The sequence below is a fragment of the Athene noctua genome, chromosome 8, assembly GCF_965140245.1.
Source record: "Athene noctua chromosome 8, bAthNoc1.hap1.1, whole genome shotgun sequence".
In the NCBI taxonomy this organism is placed as follows: Eukaryota; Metazoa; Chordata; class Aves; order Strigiformes; family Strigidae; genus Athene; species Athene noctua.
The window spans coordinates 19,917,901-19,942,119 of record NC_134044.1 but is presented as its reverse complement, the minus strand read 5'-3'; the positions used below and the strand labels follow the sequence as shown (position 1 = coordinate 19,942,119).

Here is a 24,219-nt window from a genome sequence, read left to right as displayed (position 1 = left end):
TTTGTTTGTGGTGTGGCCACTTCTGCCCATGCTCTGATAAAGCCAGTAGTCTGCTTTTAAATCAGAGTAGCCCTCTGAATTTATTAATGAATGCTAAAAGGGCATGGTTTTATATAAATTTAAGTGTTGTGTCACAGGGCCATTACCTTGACCCTGGATTAACATTTGCAAACAGCAAGTAAATGATTATATAGTGATTGAGCAGATTTTGAGGAAAGTAGGCCTTATAATACATTCTGGACTATCCATTGGCGGGACTATGTTTGTGATTCTTTAAGCATTGTGCAATAGTGTTTTAATATGAAAAATACTCAGCTTCCAACAGTGTGCTGCTGAACCTGGCATTAAGAAGGTCCAGTTTATGTGTCCAGGTATTATGCAATCTTAGTTTGCTGTTTAATGTAAAAACAGTTGAGCTGAAAATATGCTGGAATATTTGTGGTCAAATGCTGGCTACATCCATATCCCTGTTTTTACAGATCTTTACCTTGCAGAGAACTAGTGAAAGGGAAACAAGGAGGTCACTTAGGTTTGGAAAAGGGATGTAGCTCAAGGTGCACTTGCAGGCTGGTAGTCTATAGCTTCTATGTGAGTACCTCCTACTTGTCCAACTCAAGAAAATTTAGAGCAGACTTCTATCAGCTTTATATCATTTCAGACTGGTACTCAGAATGGGACTCACTGTCTTAATACCAGTGTAACCTAGGTATGGCATGAGGTGTTGTAAAGCAGCCTCAGCAGTTTTGTGTGCTCTTTGGCTGTAGTAGCCTTCATAGACTTCTTTAGAGAATTGCTGGTAATTTTTTGGTATTTATTAAAATAATTCAATATGTACGAAGATTCATACCTTTCACAGGATATGCTGATACCCTCTGCTAAGCAGAAAGGAGAAGATGTTATCATATTAAAAATCTTTTATTCAGGATAGTTTAAGACATCCTTAAAAGGCAGTAATCGCTTGTCAGGGAGTGGCTGAAGTTTGAATACAAAATTCAAACTCTGAATAAAAAAATACAGAAATTCAATGTGAGTCCAAAATGACAAGGTCAGATTCAAATGAGAAATTTTCCAAATCCTGGTTGGTATGAAGCATTGGATCAGCTTCTCATAGAAAAACATGCTAGCTGTATAATTGACTTGGGTTTACGTGTGAAGTTTTTTTCTGACTTATTTTTGTGAGAAACTTTGGGAAATATAATGGGGTAGTCATCTTTAACCCTTACCTCATTTCATTAATCCTTATTAAAAAAAATTCCAACTTTTAGCATGTCTAAGAAATCATATTTTAAAATGCATTGAGCTGAAGCAGTGGCTTTCCTTTATAGTTAGTTCAGGACACAACAGTTCTCTGGTAGTAGGTAAGCTAAATGGAGAATCTTACAATATTAGAACCAGGGGCACACAAAACTAGTGTGAATCAGTTTAAGATGGATAAAACCAGTCCCTGCACAATGGGTAGTGAACTTCTGGAACTTGTTGCTGCGGAAGGATGTGGAGGCAGACAGCTGGGTCAGAAATGGCTTAGAAAAGTTAATGGGCAGCAGGTCCTTAAGTGGCTAGTGGAAGGACTAAGCAGATAAGTGCTCTTTAAAATCCTTAGTACAATGATTCTGTGTACTGGAAAAATACAAGGGGAATGATTTGCAGAGAGAGGGAGGGTCATATGTTTCTCCTAACCACAACTGTCTTTTGCCACTGTGAGAAGTGAATGCTGGACTGGATGAACCACTGTTCTGATGCAGTAGGGCATTTCTTTTGTTTATGTTTTTGTAATGTATCATTATAATAATTCAGAATTTCTTCTGGAAGACTGAAAAAAAAGCAGTGAAATAAATGTTGTGTAAATAATCAAAGACATTTGAAATACATCTCATCGATTAAAAATAATATTCACATCATTGCTGTGTTCCAAATTGGATCCCTATTCATTACTTACAATACTGTTTAATTTTTCAAATGGGCAGTCATATTGAAGAAAGGCATCAGATTAGGTAATTTATAACATAATTCCCTTAGTCGTCTATTGTTTGCAGATTGTTTGGGTTTTTTTCTCCTTTTGTTCTGTGCTGTTCATTGTGACACCAATCATTTTCTTGACAGTGGCTTATGTATTTTTTATGTATGAAATAGAAACAGTATGAATAAACAGCAGAAAATGTACAATTCCCGCAAAATTGACTGCAGAAGTAAAAGTAAGATTGTGTTCCCACTGTAGAGAGTTTTGTCCTTGATTTCTTTGGAAAAGAAAGATTGGAATCTATTCTTAAAGTACAGCATGGACAAGCACTCCAGGCACAGTCAGAGCATTTAATTAAATATTGGTTGTACTTGAGTCAGTATAATGTATTTTTATAATTTCTCATCCAGTTTGATTTTTTTTTAATACTTATTTTGGTTTTATATTTATTGCTTGTAAGTTTTGTGCCTTGTTTTAGTGAAGCTACTTCTATAAAGAGATTGCTGACAGGAATAGGAATATTTATCCAAACATGGCATTTCTCTTGACTAGCTTATCAAAAGCTTGTTTATCTCTCTGGCTTTTACGAGGGTGTGCTGGGTTTGCGTGGTGGGTTTTTGGTACTGGGGGAGGTGGCTACAGCTGTGTCCCCCTGTGAGAAGCTTCTCAAAGCTCCCCTGGCTCCAAGCCCGACTCACCTCTGGCCAAGGCTGAGCCAATTAACGACAGTGGCTGTGCCTCTGTGATAATGTATTTAAGAAGGGGAATCTGAGAGGAGGTGGAGGACTTCTGAGGAGGAGTTAGGAGAGGGACACCTATGAAAATACTCAGGTCAGTGGAAGGAAGGAGGAGGAAGGGGGGAGGTGTGCTGGAGCAGAGACCTGCCCTGTATCCTATGGTGGGATGGTAGGGCCACCCCTCCTGCCACCCATGGAGGTTCACAGTGGAGCAGAGATCCATCTGTGGCCTGTGGAGGACTCCACACCAGAGCAGGTGGCTGCACTGGGCCGGGACTCTGAGGGGAGAAGCAGCCCCTGCTGTTGTAGTTTAGCACTGGGAGGCTCGTAGCACATGGGGGTGACCTGAGAAGAATGCATCTCGTGGGGAGGACTCACCGTGGAGAGAGTTTGTGAAGGACCATCCCCTGTGAGAGGGACACCACATGGAACAGGGGAGGAAAGAGCAGCACACTGACCAAAAACTCCCTGTTGCCTGTCCCGTGTACCATTGAGGGGAGGAGGTAGAGATATCAGGAACAAAACTGAGCCTGGGGAGAAGCAGAGAAGGGGGCAGATGTTTTTAAGATGTGGTAATGATTCTCACTGTCCCATTCTGTCTGTTAAGTCATGTTGTTAGGGTTTTGAATTAAAGTGATGTTCTTTTTTTACTTCCCCTAACTAGTCTGTCTTCTGCCCATGACCATAATGGTTGTGTCACCCCTCCCTATCCTTATTTAGATTCCACAGCCTTTTGATTCATTTTCTCCTTCCCAGTGCTAGGGTTGGAAGGGGTGAGTGAACGGCTGTGTGCTGCTCAGTTGCCCTCTGGACACAAACCATGACACAAAGCTTGGCTTGCAACAGTGAGAGGGGATCCACATTCAAACTTTAAGGAGTTGGTAATAAACATCCATCCTAAACCTCTCTCCAGAAATCTGGGAGGACACACCAAAAAGAGACTTGTCTTCCCCACTTGAAAAACAGTGTGTCAAATGCTTAATAAATAGAGCTTTATTCTAGGGGAAAAGAAAGAGAGCTGACAAATAAAGGAGATAATAGGCAATAACCAATTACTCCATTCCTAAATTGTAGCCATAACTATTTACAGATATCTCTGATTTCTTGGGAGGACAACTGCTACACTAGCTGACTGTTCTCTACCTTCTGCAGTAGTGCTTCACTCACAGGCTGGGGTTATCAAAATCGCACAGCTCAGTCAATTATGCAAGTAGCAAGACCCTTATCTGTTTTGTAGCTTGTGCTGCTCTGCAGCTGCTGTTTGTGCTCCTAAGCAAGAGAACAGCTAACAAAGACATATATGGCTCCAATTGCTTATAGATGAATTCTTGGCTAACTTTTCTTTACTTTTTTTTTCATTCTGTGATGCCTCATAGCTTCAGACCAGGGTGGCCTGATTTTACACCTCAAAACAAAAAAAAGTTTTGCAATTTTTGGGGTAGCTCTGCATTTAACAGAAATGCCCCCATCTGTGATGGGAAAGTATATAAATGCATCATGTCTTCATTCATGTCTCATCTTTATCTGCTGGATGTAAACAGGGTGCCCCCTGATGCAAGGGCAATATTAGACAAATTTACGTTGCTTATGGTTTTCAGCTTCTTCTCCCTGCCTGCAGCCTATTTTTCTTTACCAGTCATCAGTTTTTTAACAAACTTTTAGAAGCTTCATCACCTTGTCTATCAAATTTCATTCAAACAGACCTTAAGTTCAAAAGCTGTTTGGAGGAGACCAACTGTCAAGTGAGCACGCTGACAATGTATTTACAGAAGTCTTGTTGCTTAGGAGGCCTCAAGAACTAATACAGGGAATAAAAAGGGTGTCAGTATTCCTTTTCTTGTCCTCAGAGTCTTTGGCTGCAAATTGCTTTCTAGAAATAAACACCCTCATTGCAAGTCGTTGACCTTAAGGATATGTTAGAAGACTGACCTGTTTGCTGAGGGGCTTGAGAAGCTGGGGAAAAAGGAGGGTTAAGAATTTACTGTTAAGAATGGGGTCTTAATGCTCTAACATATATAATCTCAGAGATGCAGAAGAAAATGTTTAACCCTGAAGTGTGTACAATGGGCAGGTTCTGAAGACAGACAATTAGCATTTATAATTAACTTTATTAAAACCTTGATTTTTTTAAACTCACCTTGAGAATTTTGATGTCTGGGCCTTGCTTTTTTAAATCTTTTTGATTGGCCAAGGATGAGTGTAGGAGAAGGGTAAAAATCTAAACAAGTGCATAGCCAGTGTATGCATAAATAAGTCAGCAAATCTTATTCTGTACCCTCTGAATGTTACTGCCCCTTTTTTTTTGCATTCATGATGCCTCACCTATATTCCAAGATAAAGGCTTGATAATATCTGGTAAAAATGTCAACAGTCCTGGAGGTCACTGACCACTGGTTATCTGTGCCTGAATAAAAATCATTGTCTATGTGAAACAGGAATGTTTGTTAAAATAAACATCAGATTTTAGCTGGACATTGCCCAGGTAGCAAGTTGATAATGGATGATATAATATCATAAAATAAATAAGCATTGAAAAACTGAAATTAAATTGAAAAGTGAATTGGGAGTTGTCTGCCAAAATCCATTCACTTCTCATCTCCAGTGGCTGGCTGGAGGGCTTCTGTTCTCTACTGGACAAGGAGAAGCAGCTCTTAACAGTTCAGAGTCCTGGGAGGAGACAAGAGCATTTGGGGTGTGACTGAAGGTACATAGGGTGTGTTACTGCCAGCTGTTTTGCTAGTTTGGCTAGAAGGTGAGAGATCAGGCCAGAGATGGAGAGGTTTGGCACTATCTGGGCATGTGGTTTAGAGGATTTGCTGCAGTCCTGTGTGATCATGCGGTCACATAAAGTGCATGTGTGCAGACCAGATGCATTGCCTCCTGTGCCCTTATCTGTCCGGGGGGGCATGTTGGAGGGAGAAAGCCGCAGTGCTGGCCCACTCACAGACTGGCGTGAATCTGCTCAATCAGCAGCAGGATTTGAAGTAGTGATGACTAAACGTTATCAGCTGTTAATCATATCAATGCCATCTGGGAGTGTAGCAGTGTCCAGGTACGCCCTGAGGACAGAGGAAACTGAGAAACTATACATCTTCAGTCTTCTACTTGTAGTTCAAGAAATGAGTCTTGCACATTAGAACCGGGCCTCAATTATGGTAAACACTGGTGGTGGCCTAGGTGACGCTGAAAGCTGGGTACAGGAATTCCTGTGCTGGAGTGGCCACAGCAAATAAAGGAAATGCCCATGAATCTGCACTGACCACTGATGCTTGCTGGTCTGCACTGTAGATAGTTACCGCTCAGATAAACACCCCTTCTGGTATTTATTTTTGAATCATAGAAGTCTTTGAACCCAAATCTCAGATCCAAGCTAGAGAAAGTATTGATGTAATTTGTGAGCCTTGCCTGTGGAACAGGCTAAACAGTATTCAAACTCAAGACTCAAAACTGTGGATCCAGACTTTTCAGATGTTCTCTTTAATTCCCCCTGTTTATGTTCACACCAACTCCATTTATCTTCACTTGCTGCTGTTCCTGCTCAATTTACTATTATAAGCATCTGTAGTCAAGAAAGAGAACTAAGTGAGACAGGGTATTCTTGGCTGTGGCCAGCAGTTAATGAAGATGATTTCTTCACCAGTACTCCTTTTGGGGAAGAATCCAGTTACATATGTTGATATAAATCTCAGTAGTGTCATTAAACTGATGGAGCCACAGTGAGATTAGAATCAACATGCAAACAGTTAATAAAATAAATCACTTTATTAAATAGCAGAAGTGAGAAGTATGGGGATTAACTGAAGAGAGGGGCAAAAAAAAGCATTTTGAAAATCACTGAAGTGTGACAGTCTGTTGCCCCAGTGCTCTTGTCACTAAAGCCAGCCCTGCTCTGTCTGAGGACATGGAGTGACACCTGTGCAGGGAGGCAGAACACACTGGTTGTGTTAGGGAAACCTGAGCTGGCAAAGGTGAAACTTCCCAAGGGAAAAACAAGATGCTGTAATTTGATGACTTGATAAAAAGGAGAATGCTGACAAAGCCTAGAGCTCATACTGCGATAAAAATTGGATAGAATTTGAACTTTATGATTTTTGGCAAACTACCTGATTTTGAATTGTTTTCTACAATGAAATGAATGAAATCAAAATATGTTGAAATTTCTCGTGATGTGGAATTGAAATTTTTGGCTCTGTTCATGTGTTTCACATAGCACTTTCTGGCTTATTTTAATCTTTGAAGCAATTAAATTACTCCTTTATATAAAATTTATGTTTTTAAGTTTTGCAAACTGAAAAAACAAGCATATTTGTTGTGAACATAACTCCATACAGTATTTCAATATTATTTTGTCTCCACTCAAAATAATACTTTTATTTATATTTTATTTATAATAATAAAAGAATACATTTTAATCAAATTTCATAATGCCAGAATATTTTAACAAAACCATAATTTTTTGTTGAAAGACTCTTTGAATGGAAAAATTATCCAGCGTCTCTAGGGATCATTCAACAGCATAAAAGCTTCAGAAACAATATTTTATTGATGGGGTTTTTTTGAACAAATGATTTTACAGATCTGGTGGCAACTGGAGAAAGGGTCTGTAGTGTCATATGAACCCCATAATTATTGCAAATATCAGTGTAATCCTGGCCACAAATGCCATTTCTTTCCCATGTTCACTCTTCTTCTTCTTTTATTTATATTTGTTATTGTCAGTACAGTTGCTATGTCTGGCTTTAGTGAAATTGATTTTTCTTAGCTACAGGCTGTAGAGTGTCCCTGTGGTTTTTATTATAAAGCAGTTAATATGACCTATCTCAAGGAAGAATTAGGCTGATTTTGTAAATCATCATTTTTCCTGCACAGCAGGGTCAGTAAAACATAAGAATCTGAATAGCGTGGGCTTGATTCTCCACCAGCCAGAATTATGTGCAGAGTTTCCACACATGCATAGCCTTTTCCGCTTTCTTTAAGTGAGGGTATAAAGCATTAGGAAAGAAATAATCTTTCTTGAGATCTTCCAGGGGAAATAAAAAAATAGGCTAAGCTCATCACATTTTAATTAAGAAGTTAACCCATAAAATAATAAAAGCCCACTAGCTTTTAATGCTAAGCAGCGTGGAAGTCCTCTTCCCTGTTGATACACCATTACACCGGGTGTGACTCAGGGCGCTCAGAGCACCCCTCCTCCTTGGATGCCAGGGCTCAGGGCCAGCGCAGTGACAGCACGGGCTGGGGCTGTTCCCCTTCCCTCGGTGGCCTTGGGGACAGGCTCCCAGGGAGCGCTGTGGGGAGGCCACAGCCAGGGCCAAGCCCACGCCGCTTCCCACAGGAGCTGCCCTAAGCTGAGGCTGTAGCATTGTGGCCTTGCCTGAGCTACAGCTCCTGCTGCTTCGCAGCTGTGGCCGTGCCTGGCCGTGGACCCTGCTGATCCAGACCAGATTCGGACCTGCAGCCTGTCTTCCTGGCCTGACCTCAGACCTGCCTCATCACCGTGGACTTGCTTGGAGATCCCTGGGCTGTGTCTGACTCTGGTTACCATAATCAGACCATATACCGTCCCTGACTTGCTAGCTCATGTTCCTGGCTTCACCTCAGGCCTGCCTCATCGCCCATGAACTCATGGGGTGATCTGGCCTCTTCCTGTAACCCGGCTGCCATCCCCGGGGCTGCCCTGCTCGCCTCGCTCAGGTACCACGGCACAGACCCTGCCCTGCCAGCCTGCTGATCACGCTTGGCTCCCTCTCACATCCCCTGGGCAGCAGCCAGCCTGCACGGTGCCCTGACAGACTTTTGCTACCGAGGGTACTTTTTTCTGATGCCTTTGGGCTGTCTCAGCCCTCCAAGTACTTTTACCCTCCTCAGTTACCTTTCCTGTATGCTCTTATTGATGGGAGGAATTTTAGAATTAAAATCCAAATTATTTTGTTGGAAAATGCTCCAGTTAAATTTCTTTTTCTAATCTATTCATGTGCTTTCTTAAAACTGAGAGCTCCAAAGATGAAATTGTAATAAGCATTTTGTTTATTTAAAGATATTACACAAATTGAAAGACCAGGTTGCCGTTGTGGCTGTTATTTTGTTGCAGGTAGTTGAGGTGACTGGATGCTGGCTACACTTTGGTAGGCTTTTTAGGTAGCAAAGGCTGAAGGATAGAATTTATCACCTTCGCTTCCCCTGGGCATGATTCTGATAGAGAAAGTTCTTCAGGAAAAGGGAGAATAACCAGTCCAGCAACTGGTTTGGTCAAGTCTTGTTTGTCTACTGAGTCTACTCCATCAAAACTGGGTGCAGATCCTGCAGTCTCAGGTGGGACTGGTTTTCGATCTTTATGTTCATTTTAACTTTCTGTTAGGTTTTGGAAAGAGATGTCCTCATTTGAAGGGGGTAGAATTTTAATGGAGCCCACTGTTTTTTCTAGATGTGGGGAGAAAGGATCAGTTTCTGAAGGGAAAGTTTGTTGACAATTCTGGCTGGATTTTCCAGATGTCTGGATAGCTTGCAGTTTCCTCTCTTCAGTGGCAGGATCCTAAATAACAGACAGTAAGCATTACCTATATTGAAACTATTCCAAATTCTTTCAGATATGAAGAAGGTCACCTTTCACACTAAGGATCTGCTGCAATTCCAGCTGCAAAGACTAGCTGCAGAATAGAAGCTCAAAGGATAGACAGATGTAACTACTTCTTATGCCAGTGGAGATTGGTGCATGAAAGTTGAGTAACTACACAGTTATTGCTCTTTGTATTCCTTTGTTATTTACAATTTCTTTATAGAATATTCTGAGCACATTCTGTATGATTGACTCTATACTTATTCTATTGCCTTTTTATCCACCTAGCAACACTGTTTTATCACTAGAGAGATTTCTTCCTGATTTGGCGTTATCACTTTCTTGAAGCCCGTATCTTTGTGAATAAGAAGAGTTAAAAATGGCTGGGCTTTCAAGAGTTCAATTCTTGTTTTGTAAAGGACTATTACTCTTGCAATATTAAGATTAGATTAACAAATACCTGCAGACTGTAGATTTCACAGGATATTGTGACAAATCGTTTGTGTTCCAAGTGACTGTTTACTACAGAGCTTTTGCAGAAATCTATCTGCTGGAAGAAGAAAATGCAAGCATTTTTTTTCACATTGTAGCACTGATACTTAGCTCCTATCTTGTCAAATAAGTGATTATGAAAGGCTGAATAGTTATAGCTTCTACACGTATTTGTAGGGATAAGCAGCTTGGGCAAACTTTTATTTTGGGATTGACAAGCTTACAAAGACAGGCAGTATTTTGAAAAAAAGGCTTTATGTTTGCGAAGGAGGGTTAGGTAACATGATAGTAAAACTAAGCTGGCTACTTAAGGCCCAGCTATAACATCACACTTAAACTCTGCTGCAGCAGAATATATCCATGCAGGCAAGTTTGTAATAGAACATAATACCATTTTTCAGGCAAAACCAATTTCATACCATACTAGTGAAAGAAACTGTGAAAAAATGTTGTTTGTAATAGTTGTGTTTTTACTGGGCTGTAGGTGACATGGCTTGGAGCTTGGTTCAGATGAGGCTTGAAATCTTACCTCTTGGCAGCATGCCCATTTAGTCTTTCAGTTTCTCTTATAATTTTTTCTGGAGTTCCTAAATGTTTTCCTTAGCTGATCTGATTGTGGTATGAATATACGCTTTATGCATTGTTTGTGATTTATTGTCTATGTCTGTTTACTCGGAAGAAATCCTTAAGAATGATTCAGTTTTGTAAGGCAACGGCTACCCCGCCTTTTTCTGGATGGTGTTTTTTTCTGTTTTCTTTATTCATGGTCTTCTAGGTAAGAACTCAGAACTTTTACTGAAATGTATTCTCTATTCTAAAGCAGTTTGTACAGATGAAAGACAGTATAGAGCTATAACCCATAAAAAGACACCTGTGGGCTTTGATCCTTGTCTGCTAAGAACCAAAGGGATAGGCTAAGTATTCACTAAGGAATTATAGTATATGAAAAATAAGTGTTTATACAAGGAAAAGTACTTACAGCTAGTTCTGATGGAAGTGGCTTGCACTTGGAGATGTCAGCAATTTGTGTCAGTTTTGGAGCATGATGTCTGCTGAGTTAAAAACTCTACAAAATATGCAGGACCAATGACCCACTGTTAATGAGAGACCAGTGGCAATTAGACCTCGTGCCATGTGTCAGGAAGAAGGAAGAATCCTACAGACCTTGAAAGAGATGTAACACTTCTGCTTACTGTGGAAGAGCAGGTTATGCTTGGGACATTACTGTTAGTTGTATTACAGGAGAATGATTTGTTGCTTTATTGCCTGGTTGCTTTTTACTTATATATGCACAATTTTAGTAACTCCTGGATTAGCTGTAGCTGAAATGAGTTTGGGTTTTGTAATAAGTTAGCATCCACATAGAACTACATATCCAAAGACCCTCTTCAGTGCCTTGTGGATAATATCTGGCTGCTTTAATGAACAGGATTACTTTTTCTATTTCTGAAATGCAAATACCTCAAGGGTTGGAAAATGGGAGCGATAAAATACTGTATTGTAATATCTAATAGTTTGAGACAAAGAGTGAAAACCACCTTGTTATCTATACATAATGAATTTTAGGTAGACTGGATATTACTGTGGTAAACAAATGGAATCTACCCAGGATATAATTAACTCTGAAAATTAGTTTTCAGCCATGTTTAAACTCATTCGGTGAGTTATAGGTATGTGTTGGAAGAGATGACTGTGCTTTATTAAATACTTTCTACTAGGGAGTCACTAATTCATGGTGGTGGCAGAAGACAGAGCTCGCAGTGAAGCTTTCTTAAACTTTGCAAAACTGTGTCTTGAGTTTTACATAAAGCCCTTCTTTTTGCAATAAATGGAGTCAAAGTCTTGGATCAATGCAGATGCTTATTTCCTGGGAGAATTCTGCATAGAAGTATTCTCTGTACTAAACAGATACAAATTGTAAACAATCTGTAAGACATAACAAATCATATAAAGTAAAACAAGTGGATGCATACTCCTTGAGGGCTAAAGCAAGTCAGATGAGCTTTGGCTTACCTGCATTGAAGTTCTTGTGACATTGAAGACAGAAAAAGAATGAATTTGTTCACTCTCTTCATTGAACTTGGCAAGGCTTCGAACAGCAGCCTTCAAATATTTGGGCTCAGTTGGACAGTCATCACCTGGGCAGTCAGGACATACTGTCCAAATACATCTGTGTGGAACTTTTTATTCAAACAAAACAATGTCATTAGAGAAAGCATAACCATCAGAGCATGTTGATAGTGTAGGTCACTGTAAATGCATCTATGCCCCAACTGTATCCACTTGTCCTCCAGTCCCCCAGAATAACAATACGTGGCTTGATTCACTTAATGATTTTGAATCTTTATGAATTTACAGACCCATAAAAATGTTAGAGTGGAGGCAAAGACACTGCAGAAAAAAGCTTAGCCTACTGACAGTGGCCTTGCTGTTTTCACTTGCCTTTCAGAAACCCATAAAAACGCTTTTTGGACCGGAAGGGTAAGAGCCGATGTAGAGGCTATGCTGGGTTTACCAGAGATGAAAACAATTATTACTGCACTGCTTTGAGCTGCAGCACCGCACTGGCCTTATGATCACTGACTTGAGAAAATTAGGGCAGCTGAAAGCTAATGAAGATGCTGTGGTGCCATAATTACAATTAAAATTTAAAGTAATGCTATATGGTAAAGAGTGTTTTTCCAGTCTCATTTAAAGTAAGTGTGTTAAATAAAGACATACCTGGTTGTAAAATGCACTCGTAAGTATTTAGGTGAGCAATATTTCTTGCCTGATTAATGTAGATAATTGCTTTGCATTGACCCTAAACCTAAACAATATAAACATTTAGAAACAATTAATATTGCACGCTTTGCACTGATCATCTAGTACCTAGTGAGTGGGTGGTTAATTTTCCCCTTGCAATCATGAAATTCTTTGCAAGAAAAAAAAGTTGTGTTAATAATCAAATGACAATGAAGCACATTTCTAAGCATCTCCTTTAAAGGTCAGATCTTCCCCAGTGTAATTCTGAGCTACACAGGTGCAGTGCTTGACTGCAGGGTGGCCTACACAAGGCCACTCTTCTGGCAGCTAAGGAGTGCTCAAGTGTCACAGAGTGCTTTCCCTGGCCAGGCTTCCCACACTAGAACCCAGAGAGCTTAAACCTGGAGATCAGCTCAGTGTCTGGATCCAGTCGCTGATCTTCCACCTTACTCCTCCCTGTGTCCATAGTAAGGAACAGGAGTGGTAGGAAAGATCCTAAACCAGTTTAGTGGCACAGTAAGATCACCCTTGCACACAAAGAAACTCTTACTTTATGGCAGAAAAAAATACTGGCCTATTACTATCCATTATGTTTTTATCCATATGCCTTTATGTTTAAAAGTTCAATGTATATTCTCTGAGTGCTTCTTAAAGATTGCCAGCTTTATGATCAATGCTTCTAGCACACACATTTCTTCATTTCACAGAAGCCATTGTTCACAGAATAAACCTTATTTCACAGAAGCCATATTGACCAGATATTCTTTGCACCCTTTTCCTGCTGAAAGCACTGTAAGCAGAAGTGAGCAGAATTTTTTTTTTTTTTTACAGTTTTTCATTTAAAAATGAAAACTGACCTAAGAAGCAGCCCAGGACAATTTAATAATAACTTCTTTTCTTTTCATGTGAAACTTCTTTCTTATCATTCTTCATTTTACAAGATTTTTTTTTCACTTGTTCAGAATCGTTTTGGTCACCTGTAGCAACAGTCTTAGATCACTTTCTGTCTTTGCAGCTTCTCTTGCTGAGCTTTCTTTTTTTCTCCTCTTTCAGTACAATTTTTGCAAAGTTGTCAGAATAAAAGTGGAATTAAACTAAACCAAAAATCGCATGTTATATAAAAGTGAGTTTCTTTTATTCCCTTCTTGACAGACTGTCTTTAAAATAAACTCTTACAGGGTTGCTATAAAAAGTAAACCTTTTATCCTAAATAGTGTCCTAGCATGGCTATTTAGTTATGTCTGCTTATTAGTTTTGGTTAAAAATGTTCTTTTAATTTTCATTTTAAAAAATAAATCTTGCCAGTCTATAAACTGACTAGAAAGTACAGAGGAAAACTGTGGGCCTTAAAAAATGGGGTTTAATTTATTCTAACCTCTTCAGCCTACTGAACGCATGTGTAGGGATTTTGCTGTGATCAGTAGTACCTGAGTAACTCATTATATCTAAGATTAAATAAGAAAATAAAATTCTTACAACTGTATGAGCAAATCTGACTCTACAGTTCTTCCACAGCTTTTTTGCTGAGTACATGGCATTCAGTATCTACTACATCCAAGATGAGATAGAAAACAGAACCAGTGATCTGCAAATAAAAAAAGAAAGGCTCATACCCCAGTTTTATATAGAACAAAGTAGGGACACATAAAAGGGAGAGATGGAGAAACACAAAACACATGGGTGGGACACACAGATACTGTGAAAAATGAACACCCTATGGGACAAATTCTCGATGGTGGCAAAGTGTGTGAGATTTGGGCCCTGTTAGAACAGGCTTGGTCATGCATCTAGCCAGCTTTAATTAAAGAACAGCCTTTTAGAGTCAGTTTTATCCTCCTGGTTCTGGCATGAACCAGAACCTGATAATAAGGACTAAACATGGTGATGTTTTCGCTGTCAACTGCATTTTATGATTAGATTTGAAAGGTAGGTTATTTTGGCATAGACAATAAATACCACAAATAATTAGAAACTGCTAACATGGAACATTCCCAGTAGGCATTAGAAACAGAAATATTTTATTTCTTAAGAGTAGTGTCTTCTTCAAACATGGATGCTTTGCACTTGCTGTAGAGAGGCAATGACTGTGTTGATGCAGACAACTTAAATATTCTCTCAGATATCAGAAAGTGCTATGAGAGACCTTGCCTATCTACATGAATGTCTCTGACTCAAACTTTGAGTCTAGTGCTTGAGTTCTGAGCCTGTGCTTAAATCCAGAAACTTTTATTCAGCTGACTGTAGCACAGGAGCACAAAGAGTTAGGGCTCAACTTTTGGGCAAACATATTTCCATGAGAGAGGGACAGGGAAAGACTAAAACTACAGCTCCATATAGCTAGTGATTACATCATGTAGTACAGAAAGATGAGCTGCTGCATGGTGCAGCTCCTTGTTCTCCTTCCACTGTAGATACAGGTAAGCACCTTTCCAGGATATTTATCAAGGATACAGCTTAATAGGATTGTATTTTATTTTCTGTAGTGGAAAGCTGAGAAGAGATCTGCTGTCATTTATACATCCTAATGAATTTAGATGTGAGTGTTAACTGTATGTTTAGGCTGAGGTTATGTCTTTGCTGAACAGGGAGAAAAAGACAAAACTGCATGAGAGCAGTATTCATTCATTCCTAGTTGATTTCACTGGTATATGGAGAAAATGCTTTATGGGGCAAGAGTCTTGTAGGAGTCTGGGACCAGTATCTGTACAGTTTTGGCTTCAGTTTAGATTTCTGTTTAACAGCAACTAAAGACCAGTCAATAGGGCATCTGAAGGCTGGAGTACTCCTGGCTTATTTTTTTTATACTACTTGGAAATAGTACTTTTATACTACTAAGAAATATCTGTTCTTGAGTTCTGAGGAGACTGAGTGATGCAAACTATTCTGGTCACACAGTATAGAGATCTCGAGAAAGAGGCTGGGTTAGTGATTCTATGTGAGCTCTACCATATACACTTGTAAATGTAATATTAAACCCTTTAAATATAAAAGAGCAAAATAAATAGAAAATAAATAGAAAGAATGAGTAAATTGTTTTGTTACCTTTGTCTCTAAGTTATATTCTTACATATGCAATGTATCATGGTTTATACCATTTTTTATATTTTCATATCCTCTTTTTTCCCTACGTGTTCAAAGAAGTAATCTGGTAATGCCTTGTGCTGAGCTCTCAAGGTTTATCTACACTAATCCTGAGGTTTAATTATAAGTGTAATTTTGAAGGCTGTGAAAAGATCAAAAGCTATTTTGACAAAGAGTGAAGCTGAGGTGCAGCAGTGTGGCAGTATCCCCCCACCTGGCTGCATAGATCCTTCTGTGGAAGGAACTAATAGTAATTATCTGTTTATGTACCAGGTACCTAAATACCATGATGACAGGTCTCCTTAATATGGTAGGTAATACAGGTTACATCAGTAAACAGAAACTAGGACTGACCAAAGAGTAATTGCCATTTCATGAAACTGTGTTTTTTGAGTAGGGCAGCATGTGGTACAACCTTGTAACTTCAAATATATCTAACTTGCATGAAGAAGTAATAGCCAAGAAAAATGTGTATCTTTAAAGTGTTCCAAAGTTGGGACTGGTGACTTGAGCTTTCAAGTTGGTTGTTTGGGTATTCTGGAGGCAAAAGCACACACATATCTCATTAAAGAAATGTTCTTATAGTCAAATGTGTTTGATGGTAGATGGGTTTACTCAGCTGAATCATGAAGTCTGATTGTAAAGCTTGATGATCTTGGAAATACTAAATGCAACCAGGGTGGACCCAACTGTATTTCCTGTTGCCTGTAGCTCTAATGTGTAATATCAGGTCTCATACATGGATGAGGTTATTATAAAATCTACACATCTTTTTGTCTACCTGCTTCTGCATGTAACATTCTCCGCTGGGGAAAGGATAATTTGGGGTTTATTCAGAGCTCAGCAGATCTCTGAAGGTTTCATCATCGTTATTTTAATTTTCATTAAAAGATCGTTATGAAAAGGCCTTTTTGACATCTGCTTAGTATTGAATAAAAACTTTTTTCTGCATTGTCAAAAAGATCCCTTCCTCAGTGCTGCTGATGCTAGGATTGATGCTGCAATGCAGGCTGGGGAGCCTGGGGGACAGAAGAGATGCAGCAGCAGCACAGCATTGCCTTTGTAGCAGGGTGACCTGTGCAAGGGAAAGAAATGAAATATTTTGGTATGTTTTGTAATTTTGGTTAAGTGCCTGTCAGTGAAGTTAATCACAAGCATCTTGTATGAGAGAAAGGCTCTGTCCTACTTGCATGTAAGTTAATAGCAGATGGCTCATTAGTTTCAATTAGAGCAAAACTGAACCACAGGTTGCTTAAGGGCAGGTTTGAATTTGAAGTAACTTTGAAAATGTTTTTATCCTGAGTATTGGCTAAAAAAAAGAGAGGAAGGACCACTGACTGATACAAAAAAACAAAAAAAAAAAAAAAAAACAAAAAAAAACACCCAACCAACTCTTGATTTTTTTGAGGTGAATAGAAGGTTGCATAGGATTGTTACTGTCCATGAACATCCCTGATGTAGCTGACTGCTCCTTACGTACTCAGTCCCAGCAGCAGCAAAAATGTGACAAAGGACTTAGGTTGTCTAGTTTGTTGTTACAGTGTCTTAAAACACCTTATTAACAGGATAAGCGTATTAGATGCAAAATATAAGAATAAAAGTAAATTAAACCCCCAAATGACAAATGCCCTAAGGCAATAAGTTAAGTCTCTAGGGAATTAAGTGACAGATCAAATCACAAACAAGGACCAAATTTCTTCTGTGTTGAGATATACCTGGCACAGGTGAAGGGGGAAGCAGGGAGATGAATGAAGTGGTTTTCAGCATGTCTGCACCCACCATGCTGCACTCTAGGGTGGTCACAGGCGTCCTCTAATTACTGTCAGTAGGAAATAGCCTCAGGATGGGGGGCTAAGTACCTAACTCCATGACTAGTGATGTGGCTTCTGGGCCAGCTCAGAGTCATCCTATGTGGAAAAAATTCTCAAGGGACCTGATCCAGTTGCTTAGTGGGCACATTCTGTCACCTGAGCAAAGCAATATAGAGAACATAGTGCAAAACACAGCACAGTCTGCATCTTTAGTTGTGAGATCTCAGATTGCTGGAGACCAGAGCGTGACTGCAGAAACTATGTCCTTGTGAGAGCAGCAGGAAGTAGTGTCATATCCTTGCCAGTTCAGATCTTTAAACATCTAGCAATAAGCCTGATTTTTTGTAAGGGTTTGGAAATTAGCCTTTCAGGTAAGATTATGGGAAGTGGGCAAGCATGGCAGGGAATGTTAGTGGCATGCTTCCACAGTGCCGTGTGTGCTGTGGGCCTTGTGCACTCATTTCAAGTTGTTCCTGGCCAGTGCCAGTAAATTCAGCTATTGTAACACAAAATAATAATAAATGAAGCACACAGAGAGAAATAAGATACTTGAGGATATGAGAGTTATATTCCATAGGTATTTCCAGTATAATTTTTGCACTTGAACTGGTTTCAGATTTCTGCTGGAGAATGAGTCATCATTTAGAGGTCTGTGAAGGAATTCCCTGGTCCCAAGCTGGATGTGTTTACACCTGTTAGTGCTTACACCTTTTGTGCAAAATGCACCATGACTTAATAGCCTTTGCACTCCAACTGCTCAAGGCAGTGGGAGGAAGGTGTAAAATGAAATTAAATCAGAGTAGTGGTGTTTCATACCAAATTTGAATTGATGCCTGGAGCTATTCCAGGGGCAGGCAGCAGAGAATCGTGACTGAGATTTGCTCTCTAATTGCTCACAGTGGTGATGAAACTGTTTCTAGTCATCTGTGCATAAAGTTGACATGGCCTCTGGAGTCCTATGATTGTAACTTTACATTTGTCTTTTGAAATATTTCTTAGGTCAAATAGATATTGCTAAGAAACAGTGACAGACACAGGGCTCTTCGTGGGAGAAATAGATACAGAACAAGCAGGTAGCTTACCTGAGGATGTTTTCAGACACTGAAAATTCAGCAGAGACTAAGTATGTAGTCCTCTTTTTGGTCAGCACTACTCTGGCAAAGAGCCAGATCTGCAGCCTCTTCTACTGCAGTGTCATCACAGGCGAGGGGAAGCAGTGCAGTTGGTGCTTTTCTAGCAGGAGGAGAGGCACCACCGAAGTAAAGCGCCTGTATGCCAAAGAGCATTGGAACAAGTAAAACCATCCTGCGTAGAAAACCAGTGCAGCAGATGAGAAGGGTAAGTCAGTAAGGAAGGACTGACCTGTGTGAGATAGCAGGCTTTTGTAATGAAGCTGCGTCTCTTTATAAACTTGTGTCCCCTTTCTATTACTTATTGACCATCACCTTTAAATCCACAGCTGCAACAGCAAACACTAAGTCAATGATTACAAGTTTTTACAAAAGTGTTGTCACTCCCTCTGAGACCAGAGAGCACTTTCTCCTTCTGTCTTTACATCTCCAATTCAGACTTCACTTGGGCAGATCATGTAACTTTGACCTCATCGCAAAGGACAAGAATATATGCACAAAGCTGCTTTTTTAAGAAACCAGAATTGCTTAAATAAACCTGCATGCAGCACAGGTCTGGCTCCAGCCCTTTTCTGTCAGTGGTCCAGTTCTCCCAGATGAGACAATGAGAAAGGTCTCAGTAGTTTTAATGGGAACTGGATAAGGGCCACAAGGTCAACTAATTTTACACTTTGTGTTTGTTAAATGCTAACTTTAAGCAAATATACCGACTCTCTGTTATACACAGTCAGTTTGGTTGGGATAGGAAGCTTAGTTTGGATTAATTCTTTGAGTATTTCTACTCAGTTGAATACCTACAGATAAATGTTAACCCTTAACCCAGGCAAAGCCAGCAAAATACAATCCATGTCCAGACAAGAAGCTTGTGGATAAATGGCCTGCTCAAGGCATTAAATACTCTTAGATAACATAATAACAAGGGAATGTAAAGAATTAATGGTTTCATCAGTGTGTCTGCTTTTAAGTAGAAATTTCCATTGTGTTTATTTGGGACTTAACATTCACTGTAATTGAATATAGTGGCATAGATGTGGTAAGTTTTGTTCTCACCCCAAAGACTTCACTTCTGTTGGTGGGATGGTGCAAAATAAGCTGTTGTAAGATACTGGAAGAAACAGTCAATAAGTGAACCAAGGCTATTAAAATAGTCTTAGAGTACTGAAGGCTCCATTTCAGGATTTGTTCCCTCTCGATGCCTTGACTCCAGCCCACTCATCTTTTGTTGCCTAAAACTCTCAATTTATTTACACCTATCAGGTATTTGACCCCCTGGCTCTGACTTCCCTGAGCCCTGAACATTTCTTATTTCATCCCATCTTCCCCCAACCTCTGTCTTTGTTCTCACTGCCATATTGTGTGAAGTACTCCATGAACTTGCCATCATTGCATGTTGCTTCTGACGCCAAAGAGCAAGTCTTGTTTCCTTTTATCGCCTCCCATCTTAACTTTTTGTCTGCACCTGGTTTCAGGCCCTGCCTGGCAATGCCTAGCTTTATATTCCTGTGGGTTTAGAGGCAGGTACAGTTGCACGGGAACTCCACTGCTAATTGTAACATGCTGCTGCATTTTTATTGCCTGAGAACCAAACTTACTGATGAAATACGAACCATCTGAAATTATATACTGAGAGAGGAGGGGAGGGGAGAGGAAGGTGGCCGGTAAGAAAGTTACAGACCTGGGGCTGATTACACTTGTCTTGGTGCCAAAGGTCTGAAGGGGAGAATATAGCAAAAAGAACTTTTTAAAGAAGAGAGAGCATGTAACATAAACTGGAGGGTGAACTGCCTTTGTTTGATTTCTTGTAGCCAGTGCCTTCCTCCTTGTGTCACCTCTTGCTCTTTTTTTCCCTGTAAATTATTCTTTTTGTACTCTGAATCAAGGAAAATGTACATCCAGTTATTTCTTTGCCAGTTCACATCACCTTGCATAGCTTTCCTGATTTAGTCCAGACTTCTCTGTGAACTGCAGCTACTTATCCCCTAATTGTCTCTTGGCTGGATGATTTAGGACCTTAGTTTTCTATCTTGTTTGGTGTTACTGTTTCTCTTATATTATATGGTCAGAATTGGCTCAAGGAAAAGAGTCCCACCTGCTTAATCTTTAGCTCTTTGGCTTCTTTAGCCACTGCCACAGCTTAACCCAATTTAGATTGCAGGAAGCCCCAGGAGAATCATAAGCTTGTGGCTATAGGCCCGAGGAACAAAGAAAATTGGTCCAGTAATGTCACTATTTTAATTATTTTAGCACTACTCAGTGCTTTGCTTTCATTCCTTTTCAGCAATAATAAATAATACAATCCTGATGTGACTGGAGACTGTGACTCCGGGGGGGAGCCGTTCACTGACTCAGCTGCTCCCCCCCTAATATCACAGAGCACACATTAAGCTGTGCGGGTTTATTTGTACCTTTGACTTATCCCTTCACTGCTGAATTTGGACGTTGATTTGCCAGTTAAGAGACTGCACTGTGGTCACTATTGATTCTCAAGTGATTTGCCGAGTACAGATGAAAAAGGGTCATGAAGAATTCTGCCTGGAGAAACTTCAGTTTGAAATGACAGTGGTGTGCCTTGTGGCTAACCTGTCAGGAGCTCCATGTTGAAGACAGGGTGGAATAGCTGTACAAATACCTGGTATCTTGAACATCTGAGAAGTGACAACCACCATTACTTGGGGAGGATCCCAGTGAAAGTAATTGGTTTTCTACTAAGGGGCAATTCTGCAGTATTTCACCTTGAAGCATACCAGAAACTGGCCATCATTTACTGTCATGGGATTCTCTATGATCACAGCTGTCTGCTGAATGACACCAAGTACCTTTAGGTTTGAGGGTTGCCCCTGTATTGAGTGAGGAAGAAGTGCAAGTGAAGGACACTCTATTTAATACTACTGTAAAGTTTGGGGGGTTTAAAATTTTATCTCATTTTTTTAATGGTGGCATAAAGAATCCTAGGTCTTTAGCCCAGCAATTCTCAAAGCATGTTCCTCTGGAAGACAGCAGAACCTGCCCCAGGGAATGTCCATACAAAGCTGGCGGGATTATACATACAGCCAGGAAGACCTCCAACAGCACTGGGGCTGAAACTCTTCTAAAAAGACGTTGGTTGGTGGCAGAGGTGGAAAACTCGGGTAGCAGACAGAAGAGGCACATGGCTGCTAGGCTGAGCCACCTCATGTGTTGCCAGCTGCTTTGCAAAGTCAGGGTGAGAGATAATGTATGGACTGTATCCTGGAGGGAAGAGATACAAGGGATGAATGTTGAGAAACACTGCTGTAGCCATAGTACAGGAACAGCAGAAGCAGCAATGCAGACTCGCTCATATTGTTCCTTGTGCCTGGGGATGCTTCCCCTGTGGCTAAAGGATAATAACTCATTTTCTTTATCCTTACAGTACATGGCATTTCTATGGAGATGGGTGCCAGTTAGTACTGGCTGTGTTGGTGCCTCTTATAATGGGGAATTGTTATATCCCTGACTCTGTTCTTTGTACTCTTCCTCTCTCTGGAGAGAAAAAAATTTCTCTGTTGAAGTAGTTGACCTCAAAACATGGACACAGCTGGGAAATCTGAGCATGTCCAGCCAAAGCAGCACATGAAGTACATATGCTTTAGCAAAACAGGGTTTGAAAAAGCTGAAAAACAATGTCAGCCAGTGATGCAGACCTGACAAAACTATTCATACTGCATTTCAGGGAAGGAGGCATTTGTATTTTATGCATTGCCATTTTGTCGCTCTAATTGGCCAGAGAATCTTTTACTAAATACTGAATCTGGGGGGAGACAAAGTGACTGCTTCAAAGCAGTTGTAGAAAATATATTCTTAAGAGGCCAAAATGTGTCCTTAAGAGGGCAAGTGGTAAGGAGAAAGAAGATGAGGTGCAGCTACAAACTGGAACACACAGAGCAATTCTGTCTTCTTTTTTTTTTTTTTTTCCCTCCTTGTTTTAGGAACCAATGCAGTAGTTATGCCAGGTGTAGGAGAACATCTGTGAAGTCTGGAGGCTGTAGATGTTCTTCTACATATCCTTGATTTGTGTGGTTGGAAAAGGCAACAAGAAAATGCAGCATTTCTGGAGTTCAGAGATGCCCATGGGCAGGGATCCCTTCTATAGATACACTGTTTTTGCCATCAGATAGAGTATTTTCTAAGCCTGGTAAACAGTCTCTTCTATAACTTAGTGCCCACTTCATTATGTACAAGACAATTTGTATGGTTTAGTTAAGATAATTCCTCATTTTAAAAATACAAAATCTAGCAAAATTAATTGCTGCAGGCAAGTTAAAAACTCAGTCTTATGTATCTGTTGTTATAGAAATGCAATCAGAATAGCAGCCGTTTCATTAAATCCTTTACTGTGTCTCGTGCAGTAAGGATGGGAGGACCACCTACCTTACCACTTCAAGAAATTTCTGCAGCCTAGTACTAGCACTTTTTGACTGAATGGCTGCATGCAGGACATACTGGAGTCACTGCTTTACAGAGAAGCAAAAAGCCACTGAGCAATTGACTGGTAGTAGCTTGTACAATCGCCTGCAACACCTTTCCTGCAAGAACTCAGCCTAGTTTTGAAACATGAGAGCTGCTGCCTTCAGGTAGAGAGCATGTCGGCAGTATGTTGCCATCACATTAGACTATGGTTTATAGACTCTGGGCTGATTTCTCTTTTTATTTCCCTTCCACACACCCAGTTGAAGCAAGTGCCTGTGGCTTTTCCCTTCCCCAGTGACACAGCAGAGCAGAACCTTTCTGTATAGCAACCTGTTGCACTGTCACCAAGAAAAAATGTTAGTTGTGTTGCTTACTGAGTACTGGAAGGTTGTAACTAAGAGAACAGGGTAGGTTATTTGAAACAGTTCAGAAATTACAAGTGTTCTGCAGCTTTTGCTGCCTGCATGATAATTATCTTATAGCAAGTGCTGTTCCTGGTTAAAGATTCATGGCTGTCTTTGAGACTGCTCCCCCGGGCCTGCAGAATTTCAGTCTGGCTGGCAGTAAAGATCCTTCTGGCCCCTGTCCCTTATTACTTCTCTACCTAGAATAGATTTTGCCTCTAACATGTGTCAGAAATTCGGGGAAGATTTGACTGCTAGGAAAATAGTAAATTGCCATCACCGTCTCTGTCCTATTATATGAGACACATGTCTGTAGTATATTTTTATTTCCTTGAATTGGTATTCCCTCATATGCACGCAGGCCATACAGTACCCTGTGATCATATTGCACCTGTGTATCTGCTGGAACATGGAGAATAGACATGTGTTTGGCTTTCAGCCTGTGCAGCAACGAACGTGTTCTGGTTCTTTGTTCTTTTCATAGACACGGATGCTCTTATGCCATGTCCAAAAGTATCAAGATACTTCTGGTGGATATTAAAAGTAGGTACATGCTAGGAAACGCTACAGGTGGAAGGGAAAAAGACATTTTTTCCTGCCACTTCTTCAGTGTTATTGGTGTGTGATCAAAAGAAAGGACTGACCTGATTTTCCGCAGTGCTCAGCACCCACACATCCCACTGAAGCTGATGAGAAGTGCAGGAGCTTGCTGTTTTTGAAATCAAGCCCAGAATATGACTCATAATGCTGTGAAGGAGATACTTGACAATGAAGTGAAAATATATACAGATAGAAGGTACTAAAGCATTTATGTTGAACATTTTATTGTGAAGTGACCTTTCGGGTGGTGTTTCTATCACAAAGCTACAACTGTTGTA

General features: G+C 40.2%; 1 protein-coding gene across 1 annotated transcript; it reads right to left on the bottom strand.

Moving 5' to 3' along the window:
- Window positions 1–8,809: 8,809 nt before the first annotated feature.
- FETUB (fetuin B) lies at window positions 8,810–18,683 on the bottom strand. The gene is given in 9 exon segments (XM_074912672.1): window positions 8,810–9,226; window positions 9,711–9,800; window positions 10,722–10,769; window positions 10,771–10,836; window positions 11,756–11,922; window positions 12,464–12,551; window positions 13,964–14,008; window positions 14,010–14,072; window positions 18,462–18,683. Coding segments are annotated over 9 exon segments (1,206 nt in total).
- Window positions 18,684–24,219: the final 5,536 nt, after the last annotated feature.